Here is a 26,373-nt window from a genome sequence, read left to right as displayed (position 1 = left end):
AAAGCTTTTTTTAGCATGCCCCCCAAAAAACTCACTCAAAAAATGACCTTTCACACTAAAAGGCCTTTTTTTTTTACCAAAAAAGTAACATTTCAAAATACATTTACTTTTACAACTACTAATCAAATGATTAGTTATCTACGAGTGATTAACTCATGTAAATTCACACAGGAACCCTGAAAAAAGCCACATAATTGGACATGTAACCCCGTCAGCGGCAGCCGATGAGTTCATAAATAGCTTGTTGATCGACCCGCTGTCTTTTTTATGCCCGCCTTTCCTTTCAGGCAAACTAATCAATAATTCACCTGGCAGCTCATATCGATGGCGCCCGCTCCCTTTTCTCTCTCGCCCTCCACCGCTTGCTCTCTCTCTAATCCGCAGGCTGAGCTGAATTTTCATTGCAGGAGGATTTTGCCAAGGGCAGCCAAAGGATTAAAAAAATAAATAAATAAAAACTTGAGCGTGTCAGGCAGGTGTTTTTATTTTTTTTCGCATGGTTCACAGGAAAGTCAAATTTTAAAAAGTTGGCTTCAGATCGGTAACACCCCAAGGAACTGCGCCATTTGAATGAGCTTTCTCCACTCGGACATATTTGAATTTCATATTTACTCCCCCGTCGCGCACCATGTCAGGAACCAGCAGTGACCAGCTGCACAGATCCACCTTATCTGTCTATTCTGTGAGTACCAAGTGTGTTATTCTGTCTTCAATCTGAGGGCAAAACTGTGTTCACCCTTTTGCTTTCCTGCAGAACCTGATGGAACATTTCAACCCAGGCCTTCAGAAGCTAGTTGCCTTAGGTAACAGTTATGTCAAAGCTTTCCAAGGTAACTATAATTCTAGGACTATTCAAAAATACTATTTTGTTGTTCTCACTCAAGTTGTTTAAGTCATAAACTGAATTCTTTTTTTTTGGCAGAATTAGCTGTTTGCAGTGAATCTTATTTCAGCGCCGTGGCCAAGATGGGTGACCAGGCCATTCACACGCTATCTTCTCGTTCTCTTGGTGAGTTGTGTGTACCCCCAATTTTATTTTATTTTAGTATTGAAATGATACATTGAAAAAAAAATGCTTTAACTCCATCTATTTACTCAAACGTGTCAAATTATGTTTTTCATGTTTTTAAGATCATCTCAAATTGTGTACGCCATACAACAACTTTTCACTATATAAATATAGCACGTCAGCAAGCAATGTACCCGGACAGTCAAGCTGTCAGCGTCATACAGCGACATCTACAGAATCTTTACTTTAGTGCATCCTGATTGGGCACCATGTCCACTTTGGAGAAAATTTTAGACTTTTAAGTGCGGCCTATGTGAGTAAATATATACTGCGTTGCATTTATACAGTTTTTTTTATCGCTTAATGAGGGGAATTGCAATCATTAATAAGGGGAGCTAAAGGCCGAGGTTTACAGCTATGTTTACTGTATTTTTCGGGCTATAAGTCACACCCGAGTATAAATCGCACCAGCCAAACAATACCAAATGAAGAGGAAAAAGTCCTGTTTTTGGGAGGCCTTTTTTTGGGGGGGAAACCAGAAACCAATAACAAACAACAGTCAACGTCAAAGTAACCTAAAGTAAAATGGATAGCAACAGGCTGAATAGGCATCTGTTAACATAACAATTTTCAGATAACCATAGCCCCAAAAAACACAACAGGCAGTCAGTGCATGAGTGCTTACAATATTTTCCACTAGTGTCACTTTCACTTTGACCACCGCGACCCCTCGTTGTTCAGTCCCACACGGTCGGTTCCCTTCATTAGCGTGCACGTGCTTCTGGTGCTTTAGATAACTTGAGAAGGTCAGCGCAGCGTAGCATGACGAGTGGTCCCATTGAGTGATGTGCGCTGAATAATTGATGGGAATAACCTTGCGTGCCCATTCGCTTTGTCACGATCTACTTGTTTCCTCACCTGCACAACACATGACCGCCACCGTAGTTTTCCTACTATAAGTCGCACCGACCAAATGATGCACAAATTCAGACCTACAGGCAACAATACGTAATCGGTCTGATCTGTCCTTGAATAAGGGAGGACGGAGGAATCTTTATTAGCGTCTTCACCTAAAAGAAGAAAAACAATGAAGCTAGCGAGACCTTGAGCCCTCCCTCTGGGCAGTCTGACATCTTGCCATGGGATTTTTTTTTTTGGTTACATGGAACCACTATACGGACCTGTTTGATTAAAAAATATCTTTAATTATAACTGCTTTTTTAGGGGATGTCCTGATCCAGATATCTGAGACACAACGTAGACTCACTGCTGAGATGGAAGGAGTGGTCAGTACTCATAACACATCTTCCTAAATCCATAATTGTGACAACAAGAAACTATTTTACTGCAATTATCCTTGTCCTTGCCACAGTTCCGATGGTTCCAGGTGGAGGTGTTGCAAGCCATGGAGAAGAACGTCAAATTGGACGAGGAGTACATCGACGTGAGGGTGTTGGATAGATGCTTGTATTTCAAAAATGTCTAGGTGTGAAATAGTTTTTTGTTGTTGCAGGGTAGTCGCCGAGTGTACGAAATGGAAGTGAGGAACCAGGCGGGAGCTTTGGAGAAGCAGCTAAGACGAGGAGCCTTCAGAGACTCTTTGGTAACTCTCATTTGTGTACTAATTAGTCCAAATAAGACATCGACAAATTTAACCATGCATTCTTTTTTTAGTATCTTGGATTAAAGGTCGATTGATATAGCATCTGGTCACTTTTAAAAAAAAAAATAGAATTATTTTTAAATCTAAAAAGTAGAAAAATAAATTAAAGTGAGAATGCTACCTCTTTTCCTCTTTCACTTTTCAATGTGAATAAAAATAGTAGTTGAATATTTACAGTTTTTCCTTTTTAATAATAATAATAGTCGGACATAGGCTTTGTCATCATCATTGACTCGACAAAAGCCTAATTGTCATCATACCCAGCTGTGTACGACGAAATTGGTAAATAATAATATAATAATAATAAAAATTACAAGGTAAAAAGGAAATGTTGAATATTTTCCCACTTTTTCCCCACAAGAAAATAATCAGGAAAGTGCAGAAGCCAAAGTAAAAAAAAATACAAGTAAAGCAGACCACATAAAAAAGTGCGTTTGTGTTAATAGGAGAGCAGCGACTACATGCACTACTTGAAACAGAGCCAGCAGGAGATCCTAAAGGAAGAGGAGAGACGCTATCGTTTCCTGGCGGAGAAACACTGCGGTCTGACCCAGTCGCTTCTCTTCCTGGTTAACAAGGTAAAAAAAACACACACCCCACGCAGGCTGCAACTTGGAAATGAGTTTGTAATCTTCTTACGCGTGATGGAGAGCTCATGTAATGTGCCCTGAGAAACTATTTGTCAAAGTCACAAACAAGCCAGGGCCAGAGTATGAATAAGCAACTCGACTTTTTTCTTCTTCTGCTTATTGCTGTTTGATCAAGCCAGGATTTAATGAGGTGCTCACCTTTCTCATCTGTATTCAGACTGGCATGTCTCTCCAGCAAAAAGCAGAGGGATGGAAGGAGAAAGTCAAGGAGAGCAGAAGTTCTGGTTCTCGTACTCCCACTAATTTGGACCAAGAAGCACAGGTAGGAGTGATTTAGGTTATTATAAAACTTAAAAATCAATTCTTAGACCGCTATAGATGTGAGTGATAGGCCTCCAATCAAGTGGTTCTTTGCATCCTTCTGAATTCAAATGAGTTCACCACTGGTAGACGTCCAATCCATTTGGAGTGGGAGGGCGATCGTTTTTTTTTCTAATTGGCAGTTCGTTAAATATTGTCATATTTTCCACGTCTGAGCAGCTGCGAGGCTCCGTGAGCTCTCTTCTACAAACGGTAGCCGGAGACGACGACATGTCGTGGGCCAGGAGGGAGCAACAGGCTCTGGGCAAGGTTCCCTCGCGAGGTGGGTGACCAGTTTTTATTGTTTTGCCAGTGACACAAACGCTTGGATTGTGTTTAGTCATGTTGGAATATATTACTTGTGTTGGGGGGCGCAGTGACCTCATCTTAGTCATTGTCAACATCATACTGTTACTTCGATTGTTGCAGACACTAAATGTTTTGCTGCCTCCTGCTGGTCGAAGGTGGAGGAAAACTTTTCTTAAGCTTTCAAGTTATTGGTGGTGGTGTGAGCTGGCGTACCTGCGGTTGTCATGGGAACAAACGACTAGTCTCTTTGTTTTTGCCCCAAAATTCAGCCCCGTCCCCCCTGCCGAGTCGCTCTCGCTCCAGCTCGGTGGGAGAATCCCTGGGTCTGGGTGGAGGCCGTCCCATGAAGGCCTTAGTTTCCCATCCTGCTTCCTCCAACCCGAAGCTACTGCCTTTCAACCGGGGGGAGACGCTCGTCGTGTTGGTGCAGGAACCGCGCAACGGCTGGTTGTACGGGCGCACCGACAGCGGGTTAAGGTAGGTTACCTGTCCGTGAAAGGTACATTTTGCGTTCATTTATTCAACCTTCTCCAGGCAGGGCTGGTTCCCCGCCGCTTATGTGGGCCCGACTGAAGATTTCGACAGGTCATTTGACAACAATTGTTCACTTTCATCGTTCTACCTTCTAGACATTTGATATTCTGCCTACTCCTCAGCGGCGATTCTGTCCCAAGTAGCGGTACGAACAACCCGCTCGACCCCGGCGGCTTCCAAATCGACCAATCGGAGAGCGGGAACTACAGCGACGTTGCTCCGCCAGCCACGCCTAACCGCAGAGCATCCGCAGACCTGCGGCCAATCTCGCCGGTCCCTGAAAAGAAGGCGGAACCCGTTCAAACAAAAACTTTAACGGAGGTACCGCCTCCTCCGAAAAGTCTGAATCTCCAACCCGGCAATGTGGACACGCGACCGCTTTCACCTGTTCCCGATGCGCAGGTACTCGAGGCATCATGATTAGCATGGAAATCATATTGAAAAAAATTGTCATTAAAAGGTGATTTTTTTCTTTTTTTAGAGTTTATCACCCAACGGCCCACCTGACAACCCCCTTTTCCCAAGGTAAATTTTTATATCGCATCAGTCCAGGGGTCTCAAACGAGGGAAAATGAGTGGGCTACACTTGTTTGAATCCTTTGTAATGAATGATTTATTTTTAATGATCTTTTTTTAAGTAGCTTATTACTACATAGTATTTATTTTAAAATTATTACTAATATTTTGACAAATTTATATATAATTTCTTTATTTCCCAGAGTGTGACGCACTCCTACTACACTTTGATGACTGATAGGGCCCCCCACGGGTTTTATTCGGTCCTTGGGGTGCAAGTTTGAGACCCCTACATTAGTACAAGACACTTTAATTTTTAAAATCATCTTAATCCTTGTGCCAAATGTCGTTAGTATTTTGTGACATTTGCCATCATCCTCTCATTTTAGAGGCACAAACCCATTCGCCACTGTGAAGCTCCGCCCCACCAAGACTGATGACAGATCCGCCCCTCGGATTCTATGATTGGCCAGGGCAGTTTCAGCGTCCGTTTTTCAGGGAGCAAACAAACAAACCCTAAAGAAAACATGACTTTGACTATTTTACTTGAATATTTATGCTTATTTTGAAGTAGACTTTTCACATGTTACTCATCTAACTGAATGCCTAACAAATAAAATGACACTGCTTTCATTCTCAAACAATGAGTTCAAATATTGTTACCTTTTGGGGTCTGAATGCTCAATTTTTTAACGCCTTTAACGGCGCGAGCTGTCCAATCAGTTTTGACTAGGAAGTGCAAATTTTTCCATTGTAGTTTAGGTTAGAATATTTTGTAATTGGATATTTTAACTGTGATAAGCAAACCCTTTCTGTTGTGCTGTGTTGCTAAATGCTAACATGATGCTATCTTTCTAGAGTTTCTCTTCCCCACGTAAACTTGTTGCTGCGCGCTGCAAAGGCACAGGTATGTTACACAGTATTGTCATATTTAAATGATATTTTCTAAAAATGCAAAATTGAAATACTTTTATGGACATTTGTTTAAAAGTTAAAAGCATTGGTTTTTGAAGGAGCCACACACTGTTGTAAAAATAGGAATCCCATTAGCAGACCACGTTATTGTTAACCCCAAGTTGTTTTTTTAGACTTTTCCATTTCTCCACGAAGCCATAACAACCAAGACGATGTTACACAAGTAAAATAAACACCCAATATTCAATCTTCTTTTATTATCTCACTTCATCGTCGTGTCATTTTAAGGTGGGATGCGTGGTAAAGAGGAAGCTTACCGGCATGTGAACAAACCGTAAAATTAAAAGACATTAAGGGGGTACTCTTTGAATTCAACAGCACTAGCACCAAGGTTTCTTTATGAACTTTTCAAAAAAAACATTAAACCCAAATCTGGTGACAGATCCCGCAGGGTGCCGCCTGTCGACCGGTTCGACTCCGTGGGCGGTGAGTGGTGTCGGATGGCGGCAGGTACCAACTATGAATACGGGGAGATGGAGAAGGACGTCCCGCTGCCTCCTACTCATGCACCATCGCTTCAAACTCTGGTGAGGAAGGAAATTGGAGTGAGAGGCAACCGGGATCAAAAAAATCTGCCAGACCCAGCTCACCGTCAATGCCGATCTTGCCGTCGCCATCTTTGTCGGCGGCTTTGAGGAACACTCTTGTCTCGTCGTCCGTCAAGTCTCTGCCGTCCTTGGAGAAGCCCTTCAGCACGAACCTGAGCAGAATGAATATTTGATGTAAAAAAGGACAAATGAATATGGATTTTTTTTCTTACTTGAGTTCTTCTTCTTCTATGAAACCGCTTCCATCCACATCCAGAACACGGAAGACCTGTTTGACGCTCTCGGCCGACATGGCCGTCATTCCCACCAGGTCGAAGAACTTTTTGGGGTCAAATGTCTCTGCTGTCCGGCAAAACAAAACCAGTAAGTTCCCGCCTATCCTGCCCAAAAAAATCCCGTGACCGGACGTTTCGTCGAAAGACATTTGGTCGAACGGACGTTTGGTCGACCGGACGTTTGGTTGCCGGGTTCTCTTGCTGTCAAATTATGACAGAGTTTACTGTTGATATTTTGATATCAGATAGTTAGATATTAAACTCACTCTCTCTCTCTCATGATTATAATTTTGAGAGCTGATTTCAACAGTAACAACCCGGCGACCAAACGTCCGTTCTACCAAACGTCTGTTCTACCAAACGTCTGTTCTACCAAACGTCCGTTCTACCAAACGTCCGTTCTACCAAGCGTCCGGTCGACCAAGCGTCCGGTCGACCAAGCGTCCGGTCGACCAAACGTCCTGGGACCAAACGTCTTTCGACGAAACGTCCGAATACCAAAAATCCAATCCAACCTGCAAAGGCATCAAGAGCTTTCTTGATCTCCTCTGCTTTCAACAGGTCCGTCATCACCATCCTGTCAGCTAGAAGAAGAAAAAAAGAAGACAAAAACACCCAGAGAAAACACATCAGTTGCGATAAAAGCCTCCATCGCCATGGCGACAAGGAACAAGGTTAACTCAAGCTTATGTTCTGATCACCGTTTGTTGCTGGGCGAATTCGTGACTAACCGGCATCCATTCAACTTTTTTGAGTTTTGACCCTATTCAGTCAAGAGAAAAAAAACAGCATTGACTTTGAGTCAGCTTGAGTGGGAGACGTGAGGCCCCCACCGTGTGCCAACGTGCACGAGCGCCAACGCCGGTATATTTAGCGACCACGCTAAGGCTTTTTTGCATGTGAGGGCGGCCGTGGGTGCGTTTTTCAAAGGAATCCACCGAGTAGTTACTTGGTTGGCCTGTTATGCAGCCAAATTCTTATTATGTAATGACTCAGCAAGTCGTTTCATTTGGCGAGAACCAACTAAATCATGAAAACCCAACGAACAAGCGGTTCCAGTCGCCGACAATCAAGTTGGTCCTTGACATTCCCTTTAAAATCCCGTTATTGTCTTAGGGTACTTTATGAATTGGGAAGAATTGGGCTGTGACAATGATAAATAATTAAAAAAATATATTTTTTTGGTTTTTTTCAACGTCAATGTTAAATTTTCACCTCACTATTTTGGTTATAAACTTTTACTCAATAAGCTTCTTGTTATGAAAGTGTTCCTTTTAAAAAAGCATGAGGAAAAAAATCTACCATTTTAATTCACATCCCCTAGCTAGCATTTGCTTGCTAGTTATGTTAGCTTTTGCCCAAATTCTGGTTGTCACAATTTGGAGGAATGGAATTATTAACAGAGTAAAATGTGTCTCTCATTGACCGTGATAGCCGTCCAATCACTTTATAAATCATTTTCAGCATTAAAGGGCGAGTTTTAGTTTATAATTGGCATGTTAAAAATCACATTTATATCTGTTCTGAATGACTTGTTGGTTGCCATTTGCCAGCTGCTCTCGGTTCCCTCCCTGCTGATGCACGGGAGATTTCAAAAGAGAACTCTCACTTCCTGATGCTTCTTTTTTCCCTGCGCAGACTTTTCAAATCATTTCGTGTGCTTCTTAACCCGTCTGAGACTTTTGGCCATGTCGCTCCCACAGCAGCTACGCGGCAAAAGGTGAGTTTAGAAATATGTTCTTTTCACTTTATCAAAAAAAAAATCTGATTCCCTTTTCACACCATACACATACACAAATAAATGAATTGAGTTTAACATACAAAACAAGATATCACTGCAAGCTCTATAAACAAAAGTGGATTTTTCAATACGAGAGCTTCTAATTATGTATAAATAAGTCATGTCTTAAGAGCTTTATTTAAATTCTTAGATGGAAAATTGGTTTTAGGGTTTTGTCAATTGTCTAAATCACGGGTGTCAAAGAGGCGGCCCGGGGGCCAAATCTGGCCCGCCGCATCATTTTGTGTGGCCCGAGTAAGTAAATCATGAATGCCAACTTTCTGTTTCAGGATCAAGTTAAAATGAAGATTATAGATGTATATTATATTTCCTGATTTTTCCCCTTTTTAAATCAATAATTGCAATTTTTATCCATTTTTTTTCTTTTGGTGTTTTTAGGTCAAAAAGCATTTTGTAAAATCTAAAAATAAATATATAAAAATATTTTCGATTTTCCACTTTAATATTGAATATAATTAAAAAATGTTTTGTTTCCATTCGAAATGAAAAACAAATGATTATTAGATGTTTTCCCTTACTAAGAAAAAAAAGTTCAAATAAACAGTTTTATATCTATAAAAAAACTGAATATTTAGAACTTTTGATCCAGTTCTTATAATCCAATTTAAAAAAATCTAAATATATCTAAAATGGTCCGGCCCACATGAAATCAAGTTGATGTGATTGCGGCCCGCAAACAAACCCGAGTTTGACACCCCCGGTCTAAATGATTAGCTTTTATTGCGTCTTTTCTTATTATTTGAACTTGTTTGACTTTTTTAGACCCACCAGGTTTATAAACTACTAGAAGAAACCCTGTGTTTCCTAACGGCATTTTTCCTTCTAGTGATTTTGACCAGCTTCCCGATAACATACCCATCAGTGCCACCATTGCGGATATCGAGGAGAAAAAAGGTTTTATTGACTATTTTGTAAGTTGACATCTTTGGAAGAAAAAAAAGTAATTACAAGGTGAGCCTTTCCAACCTGAAAAAAAATGTTTGTCCTTCGTCCATTGTGGCAGAGATTCGTCATCGAGGTGAAAACCAAAGGCGGGAGCAAGTATCTGATCTACAGGCGCTACAGAGAGTTTTTCAACCTACACCAGATCTTGGAGTCCAGATACTCTCCAGAGGACCCAGACAGACCGGGTCCCAACACCTGCGTGTTGCCTACCCTTCCAGGTACGCACGCGTTTAACTGTGGCTTTCTTTCTGACAACCACGCAAGGTTTTTTTTTTTCCTAAAGTAGCTTCTCAAAGCATTTATCTTTTGATTGCGGGCTGTTGAGCTCCACCTGCCTGCGTTTGATTGCGCCACAGGAGGCCGTTAAACGCTTTGTAACCAGAGTGGCGAGGCTCCATGGGGAAAAATGCCTTTTAGAATGGCGACAAATGGTAGAATAATGGCGTGGGTGAGATTTATATGTTGTCTTTCATCACAGGTTGTGGTTACGGAAGCCAATAACTTCTGTGTTTTGCAATAACTGACTTTTGGTTTGCTCATAACCTCAGTGTTATGAAGTCTTGTGGTATATTGGATCAGAGTGACACAATCTGGACTTGACACAACACAGATTAGAAAAAAAGTTTTTGCACTGTTTGTGTGAATTCCATTTGCTGCCAATCAAAGCAACCCTCACCTCACCTTAAAATATGACAAATTCCCATCAAAGTGAAACATTTACAATCCATGCATAACTGGAACATTGTCACTCTCCACCCCAAAAAAACCTCCAGTCTTCATTTTATAGAGCCCACCAGGCTTATAAAGCATTGGGGGAACACATTAATTACTGTCAATTGCAGTAAGTGGGTATTCATTTAGTGTAAACTTTCATTTAATAGAGCCCGCCAGGTTTATAAAGCATTGGGGCAACACATGAATCACTGTCAATTGCAGTAAGTGGGTATTCATTTAGTGTAAACTTTCTTGGACAGAAAAAAATGGTATTCAAGTTTTAAATTTACTGTCTTTTTCACCAGCGAAGGTTTGAAATGAATAACTCGTCTGTCATTTTATCCCACTTTTGGATAAATGATTTTGCACTCAGCATTTGATTGCTTTTCTTCTTTTTTCTTCTTCTTTGAATGTAAGCTGGCCTATCGCCATTTTTGGAGGAAACGGAATAGATTATGATTTCAATCAGTTTCAATCACTGAATAGCGGGGGGGGGGGGTTCAGCTTTTCCGCAAACTTTAGCATCGGCCGCCGAGGAGAGCTGATGGGTTTAATTGCGGAGCTCATCAAGATTGGAAAAGGAAACCGGGTGAGCGACGATAGAGGGCGGGATGTCAAGCGTCAACGGGGGGTGAAAAATGCGCGCCGTGGATTTTGTGAAACAAATCACTGCCATTTGAAAGATCAAGGTGGAAAAAAAGAATTCCATTCCATTCAAATGATCATGGTTGAGTCACTGTCTGCTTTAGCGAAAATGAGAGGAAGACGAATTGACTGAATGCGAGCGTAACAATCAGGTCATTAGGAGTGGGATTTGATCAAGTGAAATTTAATAACGCCATTACATGGCCCGGGGAGTCGTCAAGTTGGCAACTCCTCATCTTTAATCAACTGGCCTCCACTTTTGGTCTTTTAATATCGGCCACATTTGCGGAACTGTTGAGCATTCTTGCAACAACAACAAAAATCTATCTGTTTTTCTATCCATGTGTCCTCAGGTAAAGTGTTCATCGGCAATAAGAGGGAGATCGCCGAGAGCCGAATTCCCGAGCTGAACACATACATGAAGGTAACGGCGGCGTCGGAGCGCTAGCAAAAGTCTCGTTGCGCCTTCAGGTGGGGCGAGCGCTCCCGTAGGTGGACGCCTCTGACGTTTATCGGAGCGCCGCTTTGCGCACGTAGGCGTCGCCTCTTCTCTCTCTCTCTCTCTCTCTCTTTGGCTTCTGCCCCGTGCCCACACCGTGCCTGACTGACAGCAGTTGTGGGACTTTTGACACTTTGCGTGCAGCCAAAAACTAAACAAAAAACCGAGAGAAAAACACAAACCACCAAGTTGTCTTCTCCCACTCGCTTGCCTCGCTTGTTTGGCCGCAACCTACGTGTTTCTCTCTTTCCATCTTTTCCTGGTTCGCTAAACTCAAGTTTCCCTTCCCTTACTCTCCGTAAGATTCCTCCTTTCTCCCGCAGAGGCTTTTGAGTCTGCCGACGTGGCTCCTGCTGGACGACGATCTCAGGATGTTCTTCTACCAGACCGAGCAGGACAGCCAACAACTACCTCGAGCGCTCAGGCGTCTGCGACCACCAACACGCAAAGTGTAAGATCGTCTGTCCGAGTAGCCTACAAACACAGCAGCGCTGATTGCCTCTCTTTGGGGTCCGTGCAAGAAATCCCCCGGCCCCCCCTCACTTTTGCATACCGCAAAGTGTTTTTTTTACACACATTCATGCACGATAACTATCCAATGGATAAGGCCGCACCAAAAGAAAATTTCATTTGGCAGACAACATACCGCATTTTCTCGCATATTAGCCAAATCCGCGTATAAGCCGCACCCTTAAAATTGCCTTTAAATCGTTGAATTTTACAATTTCCCTTGTATAAGATGCCCCCTGATTCCGATTTTTCACCTCCATATTCTTGGTTTTAATAGGGAGTACAAATGTCTTACTTTGAAGGGAAAATATTAAGAAAAATCATCGCACATGGTATTTCTGAGAATCTGTATAAATCGATTGCTGGATTGCACATTCCTAAAGATAAAGACAAAAGTATACACAAATTCAAAAAAGAAGTCACTTGAGCAGTGCAACCAGGAAAAATCAATTTTGTTTAGCATTTTATCTGTTTATTTTTTTCTCTTTTGAAATCATTGCATTGTCTTGCATTATGGTGTTTCGTCTTTGTCACCTAAGGCTAATTTGTGCGCCTATAAGCCGTACCCTCGATTCAGTCATCATTTTTTTAGCGACAAATACGGCATATAGGCGAGAAAATACGGTGTCTATAAAACATTTCATGGAAAAATATTTCATACTATGAATAAATAACGTCAGATAAAATAATAATGATTTCATGCTGCTTGCCAACAAGCCATTCATTGAGAAGCCCAAGAGGCGTTCTTTTCCTTATTTGCAATGATCATTAGCGCATGACGCATTTCACCAGGAAAACATGTCAAGGGGAACTCTCTCAAGAGGAAATGATGCAAAATTTCACTCATGACTTCCCCTTATCACACAGGTGCTTTTTTCCTAACCCCATTTTCTTCTTTATCATACCAAAATGTTTATTTTGTTCCTCTTTTTCAAACTGCTAACGTCTTTTTTTATCTTCTAGGAAGACGGTCAAATCCAAGACTGACCTTTTCTCTTCTCCAAGAGCCGAGGTAAGTCTCTGCTTTATGTTTAAATTGCACTTATTTATCATTGCTGCTGTGGTTAGCATCTCCGTGGCCTCCTACGGAGTAACAACCACGCTGCTAACTCCCTTGCGCAAAACTTTGCTACAACCAACGTTCGCCAGGCGTGAGCACGCGGGGGTGTTGATGCACGCGCTTGCAGTAGAAATCAATACATGCAAATGTAGGGAATCAATGTTGAGTTTGTTAAATAATATTGGCTTTACGATTGGATTGAACCAGTTTATTGTACACCCGACTGGGGAACCAATCTGATAACAGGATCTGATTTAGGCCCGATGGTGCTTTTTAAACCTTTGAAAATGTATTTTTGTTGATTATATCCGATTTAGGGCTAAAATGACGTCATCGCAGTACTAAGAAATGAGTTGCCGATGCTGCTCAATATCTATTGTTGGTCTCCCCGAGTTTTCTGAGTGTGGAAAAGTGTGGCGCACATAGCACAGGCTGACTTCACGTGTTGCTGCAGCTCTTGTTCTCTTCGCACCTTCTGCCCTTTGCAGAACACTTCACTTCGCTGAAACTGCTCCCACACCGAAATGAGTTTTTTTTTAATACCAAAAAAAAAACAGCAATACACACTGTCTCCGCACTCTTTTATTGGCCTCTCTAGTTTACTTGCTTCTCCCTCGATCTCTGTCTCCCACATATCCGTGGCACGGGGTGTAATCTACCCACAGCGCTGCCAACCTACTCAACATTTTATTTTAATGCGCGGAGTACCGAGTGCTTCCCGCGTCGTGTTCTCTGGGTTCTAGAAAACATTTGCTGCTAGGTGACCATTGTGTATCAATTTAAAAATATTAGATTTGGTCCCTCTGCAAAAAAAAAAAAAAGAATCAGCACGGCGAATTTAGGTTCAGCTCGAAATAAAAAGGCCATTCCATCTTGGTTCATGAGCCGTTTAATATTTAATAAAACTGAACGATGTCCTGCGACATGGCAATATTCGCGATACTTGAATTATCTGCTCTTTTAATAAGCATTTTTAGGCTCTCTCGCTTTATCGACGACAATTTCTAAAGTTGCGTAACATACGAGCCGTGACAGCTGCTCATCAAGTGATTCATTGATCTTGGACAGACAAACACTTCAGTCTGGCGCCTTTGCTAGCTAGTTTTGTGTTGATACAAATTTTCGGGTGGCAAAGTAAAACCTCAAGACCCCTAGCAGGCCTGATAGACAAGGCAGTCTTGAGTTTGAAGGACCACAGATAGGCCAGGGACTTCAGGAAATGACCCAAAAAGTCACGGACAGCATCTTATTCCGTACGTAATCATAGCCACGTAAAGTTCCCCCCACCTCATTGCTTATATTCTCTGGAAACTTTCCCCCTGCTCATCCCTCGCCTCCCTTTCACCGTGCCAGAAACGACGGCGAGGATTCTTTTCACTTGACACGATGCAGCCGTAACCATGGAAACATGGCTGGCAGTTGCGTATTGGCCTGCAGGTAGTTGGGCTTGGCAATCCAGCAAGTCCAATCTGCCTCCAGTGCAGAGCAACTGTACGGGCTTCCTAAAGTATTTTTTTCATGGCTTTTTTCTTCCTTCCACTAATAATGTCACCAAGGATTCTCACAAGCTTGTTAAGGTGGATGGGCGCACGTCTAATTGCGCAGGTTGATTGCTCCTGCGCCGGGCTCGACCCAGGCGTCATTTCCACTCGTCCCCCGCGTCACCCAACGACACCAACTTCCCCGTTACGTTGGAGCATCATATTAATAGTCCTCGGCTCGTCTATTTTCTCACACAACCGTGAATGAGCTGAGATCAGATTATAGTAATCCTAGCACAGATTCGCTATCTTTTGTAATGGTTACATCACTCTTTTGTGTTGGTCCAACTGAAAAAAAAAATGTAAGGACATTTTTAATATCCAATTTTTAACATAAGTATTAGTGTTTTCATGCAAAAAAAAATAGATCCAAAAATAAAGATCAAATTTTTGTTTTACTTTTTTTGCAAGGTGCATTAAAACAATGACCTGTATTTCAAAAATAGTGATACATTTCAACTGTGTTATTCTTTAGGGTTTACACTAGAAATAAGTAAGTTTACTATAGTAAAATAAGGCTAAAAAATGTGCACTTTTTGGAGAATGATTTTTGGAGTCGTAAGCATTTTTTTTAAAAAATACAATGCTATACACAAATATTTAAAAAAAATAAAAAATGACAAAATAATGCCTTGAAGTATCTATACTTTTTAACAAACCAAATCCAAATTTGAGAAGAAACTTAAATTCTACCTCCAGCCGTAAATTCTCCATTCAGAGAATCAACGTCTTAATCTTATTTCTCGTGCAAGCGTGTTGGTGTCAAAGTAATCTGGCAACAGATCGCTAATCCAGATTCCCCATTCTCCCCACACGTGGATTAAAACCACACACACTGACTCACCACTTCTCCTAAAACAACATTCAATGACAACTGAAAGACACAAAAATATCAAATAATCCATTTAAATCCTGATGATATTTCAAACTGAATTTAAACTTTCTCAACCAACCAAACCTTTCCTTCTACATCAATTTTCCAACTTAATAGGCCCGATATAATCGTCATTGACTTTCTCCCCCAGCGGCTACATCCCAACCAACCCAGTTCTCACCTGTTGAATACAAAAGGCATTTTCAATGCACCCTTTGATTTAATCTACTCGATCGCTTATTGACAGCAACGGACAAATAAAAAAGGCGCGGCAACGACACACAGACGAACAATAGGATGCCATAATGGTCTCTCACCACACATGGTCCCGTGAAGTTGATCCCGATCTTTCTCGCTCGCTGCGAGCCAAGCGGACAGCAGAGGCAGCAAGTGATGTGTCAGCTGCGCACCTCTGTTTAAATTTCACTATTCCAACCTCCTCCTCCTCCTCCTCCTCATAATCCTCCTCCTCCTCTTCTTCTTCTTCTTCTTCTTCTTCACCTCCCTCCTACTGCTCCATGTTCTTTTTTTGGCCATCCGTGCCGCCGCTGCTTGCGATTCCTCCTCGTCTCCCGCCTCATCTGGCCAGCGGCAGCTCTCTCTGCGCTCGCCGCCTGCGGGCAAAAGTCGCTGGCGTGCTTGTCGAGTCGCTAAAAAGTTCTCCAGCTGGAGCATCTTTCGGGAAACTTTACTTTATATGACCAAATGTATCGTATATGATGCGGAATTTAGGATGAATTAGACTTGAAATGTTGTCGTCCTTTTGTTTCAAGAATTTTAATTTGGTGTCAATTAATCCATGGTTTGGGCTTTCAATGGTTAAAGGAAAATCAGCGATAAGAGACTCAAATGATAAAAAAAATATTTTTGCCCATTTATAGGCTATTTATTTTTACTATGAAATTTTAAAAAATTGACTTGAGTGTTTTTAAGGGCCATGACTAGTGTATATTTATGATGACATTCATTCAGTTTTATTACTGCCGCCAGTTTGTATGTTTTTCCACAAAAAAAAAAAAAATCATAAAGACATTATCATAAAGCAGGGGTGTCCGACTCGGGTTGGTTCGCGGGCCGCGTTAACGTCAACTCGATTTCATGTGGGCCGGACCATTTTAGATATAATATTTAGATTTTTTTATAAATGGATTAAAAGCCCTGAATATTCAGTTTTTTATAGATCTAAAACAATGTTTATTTTAGCTTTTTTTAAATATATTTTTAGATTTTACAAAAATATTTTTGAACTAAAAACACAGAAAAATGGATTAAAAATTACAATTATTGATTTAAAAGGGGGAAAATCAGGAAATTTAATATACATCTATTCTCTTCATTTAAATTTAACTCATGATTTACTTTCCCGGGCCACACAAAATGATGCGGTGGGCCAGATTTGGCCCCCGGACCACCACTTTGACACATAAAGGAATGAGAATTAAAATGTAAAATAATTAAAATTAAATAAATAAAATTGGCGTCTAATTTAATTAAAATTTAAATTATCTTCTGCGGCATATTTTGGGGTCATGGGATCAAAGGTAGGTAAAATGTTGGAATATAAAACAAAGAGGTGATTACATTTTTTGGTAACGAGGTCTCAGGCCCAAAACATTTTCTGGTGACAATGAAAATTGGCATTAAAAATGATCTTTGTTGGATGTTTGGATTATGAAATGGAAGATTCAATTTTGAGGTCAAAGGTCAAAAAGGGAATTTTGCAATCATTGAAGAATGTCTTGTTCCAATGATAGACCTACCGTCCCCTTTTGAAGGGCTTCCTTAAACAGCACTAAAAAAAAGTGGCAATCTCTTGACAAAATTCCACAAAAGCGGTTTCTTGTCTGCTTTCAGGCCATGTCTGACTTTTGTGGCAGCAGCAAGGCAGAGTTGAACCTTAAGGCAGGAGACTTGATCTTCCTACTGCAGCGAGTCAACGGTGACTGGTTGGAGGTAAAACTGAGGAATTCATTTCAAAGTTATTTTGGTGCACGTGATGAGAGGGGATCCAAAAATTGGATGTTAATGTACCCCACTTAAATTAAGAGCACTTGACTTGTATATTACAGTAAGTTTGTTAAAGACTGCTTTTTTTTGCATTGATTCCAATGGGAAAAAACGTTTTCCGTCAAGGAGTGTGAAAAACGATGATGCTTTTATTTCATTATTTAGCACTACTTTGTGGTGATTTCCGAGTCAATTCACACATAAACAAAGACACCGACGTCCTCATTGGCGTAAATTGGGCGCCATTTAATGAGGCCGGCTAACACGTCTCCGGGTGTGAAGTTCTCACTCTTATCTTTTGCCATCATTATTTCCCAAAGGGTACGGTCAACGATCAGACGGGGATTTTCCCAGAATCCTTTGTGAAAATCATCAAGCCCCTCCCGGAGAGCGAATCGGAAGGCGAGGGAGAAGGTCCCACCTACAGCTGCCTGCGATGCTACATGCTCACCCCCTCAGGAGTCCAAACCAGGTCGGGCATTTACACAACTGGGATTTTCACAAAAAAACGTATTTTCTCGCATATAAGCCGCATCCGTGTATAAGCCGCATCCGTGTATAAGCCGCATCCGTGTATAAGCCGCACCCTTTTAAAATGGCCTTAAAATCGTTAAATTTGACAATTTTTCTCATATAAGACCCTCTGATTCAGAATTTTCCATTTTTATGGTTTTAATAGGGAGTACAAATGTGTTACTTTCATACCTGTCAACCTCTGACGATAACTGCCCTTATAAATGATTATGATTTCCCCTTACAAACCCCCAAAAAAACCTTACAAACACCGTACGAGTCGTACGGTGTTTGTAAGGTTTTTGGGGGGTTTGTAAGGGGAAATCATAATCATTTATAAGGGCAGTTATCGGCAGAGGTTGACAGGTATGTACTTTGAAGGGAAAATCTTAAGCAAAATCATCGGACGTGCTATTTATGAGATACTGGATAAATCCATTTCTGGATTGCACACCTATTTTTTGTGTAATAACTTTGGGGTGTGCAATAACAATGTGCAATATCTTAGAAATCTGTGCAATATTTTAGAATTCACCTAGCCGGGATGTGACTTTTTATACTTTTATACTACTATTTGTTTTTTTTTTACTGGGAAAAGACACTTTGAAAAGCTTGGAGTAGCACCACTAATTTCGTTATACGCAGCTGTGTATGATGACAATAAAGGCATTTGTATTGAATTGAATTTTTTTAGCTGCAAATATGGCGTATGTGCGAGAAAACCCGGTATGTAAAAATAACATAAACTCACTTTATTGGTATTTTTTAATGTGCTTGCAGAGACGTTTGCGTTCAAGAGGACCTGAACATCCGTCCGACGCACAAAGAACTGCTGACTCGTATGAGGTGATTGTTTTTAAGAAAGACTGAGAGTCCACTAATTATCTCATCTTTGAGAAAAAATAAGAAAAATTATGATGATTGATCCAAAAAAGAAAAAAATAATGGGCTTACTTGATGAGAGTCGAAAGGTCACCGTTTCATCCTTGCTATAATTCCGTTCCGTGATGCTTTCAATGACCGTGGGAATTTCGAAATATTTGTCTGGCAACATTTCCGATAGCTTTTCTTTTAGCCATGATTCCTGAATTTACATTTAACAAATATACATCGAAAAAGCACTGGTGGAAATACATGAGAACATAAACGGAAGGGATTATAGAAGAAAAAGTAGTGAGCTCACCTTGAGCTGGTAAACGGTGGCCCGCCAATCACAGGGTTCATCAAATGAGCCCCCGAGGGAGCGTCCTCGTTCCTCGCACCCCCCTCTGCGTGCCCTCATCATCTCACGCCCGCACGCAATATGCTTATTACGGCGGCGTATGCGCTCGTTAGCTATTCAGCCTCGCTAACGTGATTAGCTCGTAATCATTTCTAGTTTCCTGTCGCGCTTTGCCTCGGACTATTTGGAGTTATCGGCAAATAGATTGTTTGTCACACAAAAGAACCCAAGTGAAGGCGCTAGTAGAATGTTAATTTTTTTTATTTTTTGGCGTTATTTGCACATTTAATGAACACGCAGAAACATGTAATAAGGAAAAACAATATATAATATTTGCATTTTTCAGCACCAAAGCTTATTGGCCAAATTCCAGATAAACGCTCTTAAATTTTATTTTCACAGGTTTAATGTTAAACTCAATTTCATTTTTTCCACACTATTTGTCAGTAAATAATGGCAATAATAATAGTTATTTCATGTAATAAAAATTATTTCCTCAAAGCTCAATTTCCAAAGTAGTAATTATTCCCATTGTACTATTTTTGTTAGGTTTATGTCAGTAAATAAACTATTATAATAATTTCTAGATATTAATTTTCTTAACACCAAAGTATTACAGTAAGAACTTATTTAATTGTTTTTTTAGAATATTTTAATGTAAAATGAGAGAGTGTATAGTCTTAAAAATTTGATTAACACTGATTATTTTTACTACGTCAATATTTAAATCATTTGAATAATAAATTTGGATTTTCTGTCATTAAAAACGAAAATATTGCTTCATGTACTCATTTAATAAAATAGTACCCTAATGTCATCTAAAAAAAACTGCCTTGTGCACTTTTTACGTCAGTAAGTCAAAAGTAACTGAATATTAAATGATAAGAGTTGATTCATCAACTGACTCATTATTCATAAATAGTGGGTTATAGTCAAAGGGAAAAAAAATCCTCCTCATAAAAAATGTATTTCCAGACTAAAAATAAAAAGATCTGGGAACGAGCATCATTAATCCGCTTGGTTGTTTTCGTCTCCACGGCAACCTCCACATTGAAACGTGTCTGTCTTCTTGTCTGTCTTGTCAGAGACATTTTTGCGGTGGACGACATCGCGCTGAACTACCGCGACCACGAAGGCGATCTCGTCCGCGTACTGGACGACGAAGACGTGCTGTTGATGATCGTCGCCGGCCGAGCTCGAGCGGTGGCGACCGTTCCCAGGCCCGTCAATCAGTTTCCGTGGGAACTGCACGTGACCCTGGCCTCCGACTTCTCCGTTTACAACGCCGACGCCTAACAGGTTTTTACCCCAGCTAGCCTTCTCTCATCGGCCGCCATTGACGGCGATCCCCGCCCGGTTTAAACCGATTGGACGCCCATCGCCGTCAGTGGCAGCCAAAGAGTTACGCTCGGAACATTTCATCCATTCATTTATTCGATGGTCAAATTGTCCTTTACGTTCACGTACCAATCGCTGCGCGTTTTCTACATAGCCGCTGTTAAAGGGATTGCTAGGGGCCTTTGTCATTGGCTGCGAATGTTTCAAATGCGTGATACCAATTGGCCATTAAAACAATTTTCTGATTTATTTTGTATTTTGTTTCAGTACTTTGTGGCTTTAAAAAAAAAGTTATTATTTTTCAGTTTAAATAGTAATTTTAACATTTTTTTGTGCGTTTATGTAACAATGATTGGTTTTCCTCATTTCCTGATACCAATTGGCCATTAAAACAATTTTCTGATTTATTTTGTTTTTTGTTTCAGTACTTTGTGGCTTTTTTAAATTTTTTTTGGTTAATATTTTCAACTTAAATAGTAATTTTAACAATTTTTTGTGCATTTATGTAACAATGATTAATTTCCTCATTAATCTCAGTCACCCCCCAAAAATTAAAAATAGTAGAGGCTGACGCACGGAGGCGTAAATGGATGCTTTATCTCCGTTCACGTACCGATCGCTGCGCTTTTTCCACATAGCCGCTGTTAAAGGGATTGCTAGGGGCCTTTGTCGTTGGCTGCGAATGTCTCAAATGCGTGATACCAATTGGCCAATAAACAATTTTCTGATGTATTTTGGATTTTTGTTTCAGTACTTTGTGGCTTTTATGATTTAAAAAAAATATATTTTCAACTTAAAAAGTAATTTTAACATTTTTTTGTGCGTTTATGTAACAATGATTGGTTTTCCTCATTAATCTCAGTCACCCCAAAAGAAAAAAAAAATAGTAGAGGCTGACGCGCGGAGGCGTAAATGGATGCTTTATCTCGTGTTAATGGTTTTCATCTCCGCGGCCGTGATGACGCCACGTGCGTTGGCCGCCAAAAGGAGCGTGAACACATTGGCGAGCCGCGCGTTAATCAAAACAAGTCGGCGCTTCATTTTCACAAGAAAATGGGAAAGCACATGTAGGACTGGATGTTTGTCATTGGTTAGCGATGACGCCGATAGATGGGCAGAGGCACATTGAAGAAATTTGGGGCCAATACACAAAAGGGATTTATGACAATTCTTCTGCTCGCGACTACATTTATTTTACATTTATTGATAGTATTAAACTGATATTTTAGCAAAATGTGTTTTTTTACAAAAAAAGAAGAAAAAAATTACATGACCACTGATTTCAATGTAGAATGACAAAAATTAAAGGTTTTTAAAATTAGGATTGCTAATCCTGTGGAGTCAAAAACAACACTGTCATGTCATTAATTATATTTATATTAATACATTCCAGTTCCAGACGTGCAGAGGGAAATTGTGACATTTTAAACATGTAAAATTGAATTGGAAAAATAACAATGTAAAATGACTTGTTTTCAATTTTTTTTTAATAGTTGACGCAAATAAAACATCTGATCTTATGTTTTTAGGCTTATATAGGAACGTTGTGCTTGAATGGAACTAAAAAATCAACTCAATATTCATAGTAAAGCCTGATTCCTAAATCTAATAATAATTTTTAACGGCATTATTTCACTATAAAGCACCCCTACTTTATGCTTACGTTGTACTTATAAAAATTACCACTGGGCGTCGCTATTGAACCACTTTTCAAATGTCTTAATATCGAATATGTATAGTAATGTAATTTGGATTTGATCCTATGTGGTATTATCCATACCCTTTACCCTCACAAGGGTTGCGGGGGGTGCTGGAGCCTATCTCAGCCAACTTTGGGCAGTAGGTGGGGGACATTATTGATATGATATTATTTGCTTTATTTTATCTTCGGGAAGATTCCACCCAAAAAGTTTGCATTGCACACTTGGAGTATAATTTAAATTTATTCAAATCCTAATTGGGGCCTCCCATTCCAATGACAAAATGTATGTAAAAAAAAAAAAAGACAAAAAAAGTCCATCAAAGACATCTACCGTAATTACTCGAATATAACGCGCACTCGAAAATAACACGCAGGTATAACTTTGGGCCAAAAAAATCTGGAAAAACGCAGTACTCGAATATAGTGCGCACCTAAAATTTCCCGCTGACGAAAATCAGAAATCTTACCTTTTTTTCTTCGTTTCACAATTGTTTTGTTCAAACAAATTTATTCATTAGAATCCTTCAAATGAAAAGTTCCTCTCTCTCTTTGTCTGTCCTCTCATACATCTCTTCGTTGAGAATCCTATCAACGTCCACGCTTCCTTCATCCACTTCCTCTTCCTCCCACAACACATCATCCGATTGGCTTTACGAGATGACGTAAAATCCGTGCGTCAAAGTGAGTTTGACAATGCTTTTTTCGATCGAAAATTTGTAATTTATTTTAGTTATTGATTATAACACTGAACTGAGAGAGGGTGAACTGAGACGGGTACGAGGCTAGAGGGGGGCAGTGGTGGTCTCGGCTTCACGAGATGACGTAAAATCCGTGCGTCGGCTCTACGAGATGACGTAAAATCCGTGCGTCAAAGTGAGTTTGACAATGCTTTTTTCGATCGAAAATTTGTAATTTATTTTATTCAATTCAATTTCAATTCAATTTATTTGGCAAGAAAAAGCACCAGGCTAAGGGCCATGTAACAAGACACAAAAAAAAAAAAAAAAAAAAAAAATAGTTTTTGATTATAACACGCACCCCCAACTATTGGAATTAATTATTTTGCAAAAACCTGCGTGTTATATTCGAGTAATTACGGTATATCCGTCAGTTCCAATGATGGGTGAATCCATCAATTCCAAAGATGAAAAAATATGCGTCAATTCTAATGACGTACCTATCAGTCATTTTGATCTATTGGACTGGATTATAGTTGATGTCATTTTCTGGAGTGATGTCTTCTCACCCCCAGAAAGACAAAATATGGGTCTATTTTGCTTGGATAAACCACAAAACCAATAGGCTTCTAGCTCAGATGTGAAGAACACACACACACACACACACACAGACGTAAAAAAGCCGGTTAGTTCAGAAGATGTGGAGGAGGCGCAGACCGCCGGCAGTCTGTCGTCTCCATCTTGGACTGGGACGACCGTGTGAGGTCCACTCGGGCCGTCTTTGTCCGTCCTGGGATTGATTCCTTGAAATAAAGCGCATTCCAAATCGGTTTGCGAGGATTACCGCAAAGTGGACAAATACCGTGCTTAGATTAACTCGAGCGACGGACTTTGTGATGTTTCATTGACAGTGAGGATTTAGGATGGGAAAAGAGTTTAGAGATGAAAAACAAAGTGATTGCGGCGTCGCACGCAGTCTTTTTTTGCAGATGAATTTGAAAGATCAGCAAATTCGGGCTTCATTGTTTTCTGAGCTGTCGTGACACTATTTTCCAACACAGCAACAAGGGCTGGCTCTAGAGGTGACTGTGTAGTTCCCTTCAAAAGGAGTGCGTTCAGATGAAGGATAAAGAAATGTGGCTAAAAGTGAGAACAGTCCTTATTGATATTTATCTGGTAGCGAAAAGAGGAAATGTAGAAAAATGTGGTGATTTGCAGTCTTCTATCGGTACATAAATTGGGATTTTAGAGGAATTAAGTGAAAGGAAAAACACGAAATTGACTCTGAGAATATGATGATAGATTTAATGTGCTAAGAGAGTCATTTTGGCATTACAGTGGTACCTCGACATACGATCGTAATCCGTTCCGAGACTTGAGATCGTATGTCGAGCTTTTCGTAACTCGAGCGAACGTTTCCCATTGAAATGAATTAAAAACAAATTAATTTGTTCCAAACCTCTGAAAAAACACCAAAAATAGGATATTGGATTGGAAAAAAATGTTTTATTTCTTCTAATTCGCCATCTATTGACAAAGTAATAAATAACAAGTGGTTTAATAGTAATAAAATGTGTTTAATAGATGTAAAATTAGACGCATTTCGCGGAGGGGAGAGACAGCGACATACGCGGGAGGCGGACTTTATACACGCCAACGCACTCGTAAACGAACAAACACATTTAAATTAACTTGGATAAATATATACATACACACGCAAACATACGTTTAATGTAACTTTACACAAAACTGAATTCTAGTTTTGTCTTAATCTTTTGTTACCTTCATTATCCGGGTTAGCGGTTTGCCACGCCTCCACCCTCACGTTCGCTCTCGATGGACTGTTTGCTGTTGTATTGCCTTCAAAATATTCCGAAAATGATGCACACAAATGTCCTCACAATAGGATAACACACGACCACTTGCCACCGACAAATAGTCTTTAAAGAATGATCGCGGGAGCTTCTTTCCTTAGAAAGAATAACAGGAAATGCAATAGCTGAGCTTACACACGTATTGATTGTGGGTAATGAAGTTTTATTCTGAGAAAGGGTGCCATTGCCTATGGGTGTTGTGTGCACGAATGTACTTCATTACCCAGAAAGCCCTGTTTCTGCATGCGCGTTGCGCGTTTCCTGGTCTTAGGAGAAACTCGTCTGAATTAATCGTTCCGTGCTCGTAGATATAGTAGTTATACACGAAAGAGATGCGGCAAAAAAGACAGTGCGCTACAATGATAAACAGCCTCTCATGTCATGGCCACCTGGCTTGGTCGCATCTCGAAATTTTAATCGTATCGCGAGCGAATTATCCGATCGAAATTTCCGTCGTAACAAGAGCATGTTGTATGACGAGCATGTTGTATCACAAGGTACCACTGTATTCTTACATGTTAATGCTTCCGTTTTTAATCACATGAATCTATTGATAGATTAATTGTAATTGCAGCAGATTTGTTGAAATGAATTGCTAAAAATTGAGCATTTCATGAGTTGGTTTTAATTTAGTTTGGCAGTGTACTCTGATTTTTTTTGTTTTTGTGTGCTCCTTGGCTCATTAAAGTTCAGGCAAGGCTGCGGTGGTCCAACGTAGGCGTGGTCCTTCGTGTGTTGGAGCAAAGAATAGACCATTGTTATCCAGAGGTGAGACAGAAGAAAGGAAAACTGTTTGGGAAAAGTCCCTGCAAAGGCACACACAAACACACACAAACACACACACACAAATGCACGCTCAGTATTGATAAAGAGTCCAAAAGTAGAAAATGTAGAAATAATCTGCGTGCGATTGTTCCCATCTGCCGAGCGGCGTCTGAGGTCTCCGCCCTTGACCTCCAGATCCGCCGGCGCACGCGCACGCCAGCCGTCATTTTTTCTTATCGCGCTTCCGTTTTTTTTTTTTTGTTCCATCTTTGTCTGTCTTTGTCAACCGCCCAACATTCTTTAGCGCCCAACGCCGCTCGTCAATGTTATCTAGCGCGCCGCTTCCTTCTGCTGCGTTGGCATCGGGCGTCTTTGAGGGTGCCGGATCGGGGATTTGACTGCTGGCGTACTGGCTTTTTTGGGTCGAATGTGTGAAGTAGTCACTTTATTATTATTATTTTTAAATGTTTAATATCATAATCATTCATAATCTAATGATTATTTGATAAAACTAACCATTCTATGTGGTTGGCTTTTTTATTGTTTAAATTAATGCTTTTATTTCAATTGAAATTGAAACATGGAAGAACGCTTCAATCTTTTTATTTTGGTGATAAATGTATCATGTTTTCTCCCAAAAAGGCAAAGTCCGGAAATAGTTGTCTTTATTTTTACTCTTATTGATGCCATTTCTGTGTATCTTTTTAAATTTGCATACCTGTCAACCTTTGCCGATAACTGCCCTTATAAATGATTATGATTCCCCTTACAAACCCCCAAAAAACGTTACAAACACCGTACGGTGTTTGTAACGTTTTTTGGGGGTTTGTAAGGGGAATCATAATCATTTATAAGGGCAGTTATCGGCAGAGGTTGACAGGTATGAATTTGTAAAAGTCAACGTTTC

The 26,373-nt window shown here is 40.3% G+C and overlaps 3 protein-coding genes across 3 annotated transcripts; 2 read left to right on the top strand and 1 right to left on the bottom strand.

The window, feature by feature from the left end:
- Nucleotides 1–38: 38 nt before the first annotated feature.
- On the top strand, nt 39–5,614 carry baiap2l2b (BAR/IMD domain containing adaptor protein 2 like 2b). The gene is made up of 14 exons (XM_077605126.1): nt 39–682; nt 755–830; nt 923–1,009; nt 2,234–2,295; nt 2,382–2,453; nt 2,523–2,612; nt 3,119–3,250; nt 3,480–3,584; nt 3,803–3,905; nt 4,201–4,408; nt 4,466–4,516; nt 4,588–4,867; nt 4,947–4,990; nt 5,371–5,614. The coding sequence occupies exons 1-14, from the start codon at nt 629–631 to the stop codon at nt 5,444–5,446; spliced, it is 1,440 nt and encodes a 479-aa protein (XP_077461252.1). The 5' UTR covers nt 39–628; the 3' UTR covers nt 5,447–5,614.
- Nucleotides 5,615–6,133: 519 nt separating this feature from the next.
- On the bottom strand, nt 6,134–15,816 carry pvalb7 (parvalbumin 7). The gene is made up of 5 exons (XM_077605128.1): nt 15,686–15,816; nt 7,295–7,363; nt 6,717–6,846; nt 6,547–6,656; nt 6,134–6,480 (listed from the first exon to the last, which is right to left on the bottom strand). The coding sequence occupies exons 1-5, from the start codon at nt 15,690–15,692 to the stop codon at nt 6,455–6,457; spliced, it is 342 nt and encodes a 113-aa protein (XP_077461254.1). The 5' UTR covers nt 15,693–15,816; the 3' UTR covers nt 6,134–6,454.
- Nucleotides 7,318–20,695, top strand: ncf4 (neutrophil cytosolic factor 4). The gene is made up of 11 exons (XM_077605127.1): nt 7,318–7,453; nt 8,418–8,499; nt 9,407–9,491; nt 9,584–9,743; nt 11,238–11,308; nt 11,707–11,834; nt 12,857–12,905; nt 17,223–17,321; nt 17,696–17,847; nt 18,669–18,734; nt 20,196–20,695. Exons 2-11 carry the CDS (start codon nt 8,468–8,470, stop codon nt 20,404–20,406), a joined length of 1,053 nt encoding a protein of 350 aa, XP_077461253.1. The 5' UTR covers nt 7,318–7,453; nt 8,418–8,467; the 3' UTR covers nt 20,407–20,695.
- Nucleotides 20,696–26,373: the final 5,678 nt, after the last annotated feature.

Source organism: Stigmatopora argus, chromosome 7 (assembly GCF_051989625.1).
Source record: "Stigmatopora argus isolate UIUO_Sarg chromosome 7, RoL_Sarg_1.0, whole genome shotgun sequence".
Classification (NCBI taxonomy): Eukaryota; Metazoa; Chordata; class Actinopteri; order Syngnathiformes; family Syngnathidae; genus Stigmatopora; species Stigmatopora argus.
This window is presented reverse-complemented; position numbering and strand designations above follow the sequence as displayed.

Coding starts and splice junctions, on each gene's coding strand:
- baiap2l2b (XM_077605126.1), top strand. CDS start 629: ATGTCAGGAACCAGCAGTGACCAGCTGCACAGATCCACCTTATCTGTC. Junction 831..922: donor TTATGTCAAAGCTTTCCAAG/GTAACTATAATT, acceptor TTTTTTTGGCAG/AATTAGCTGTTTGCAGTGAA. Junction 2,613..3,118: donor GAGCCTTCAGAGACTCTTTG/GTAACTCTCATT, acceptor TTGTGTTAATAG/GAGAGCAGCGACTACATGCA.
- ncf4 (XM_077605127.1), top strand. CDS start 8,468: ATGTCGCTCCCACAGCAGCTACGCGGCAAAAG. Junction 11,835..12,856: donor CGACCACCAACACGCAAAGT/GTAAGATCGTCT, acceptor TTTATCTTCTAG/GAAGACGGTCAAATCCAAGA. Junction 12,906..17,222: donor TCTCTTCTCCAAGAGCCGAG/GTAAGTCTCTGC, acceptor GTCTGCTTTCAG/GCCATGTCTGACTTTTGTGG.
- pvalb7 (XM_077605128.1), bottom strand. Junction 6,847..7,294: donor AGCTCTTGATGCCTTTGCAG/GTTGGATTGGAT, acceptor TTTGCCGGACAG/CAGAGACATTTGACCCCAAA. Junction 6,657..6,716: donor ATAGAAGAAGAAGAACTCAA/GTAAGAAAAAAA, acceptor CATTCTGCTCAG/GTTCGTGCTGAAGGGCTTCT.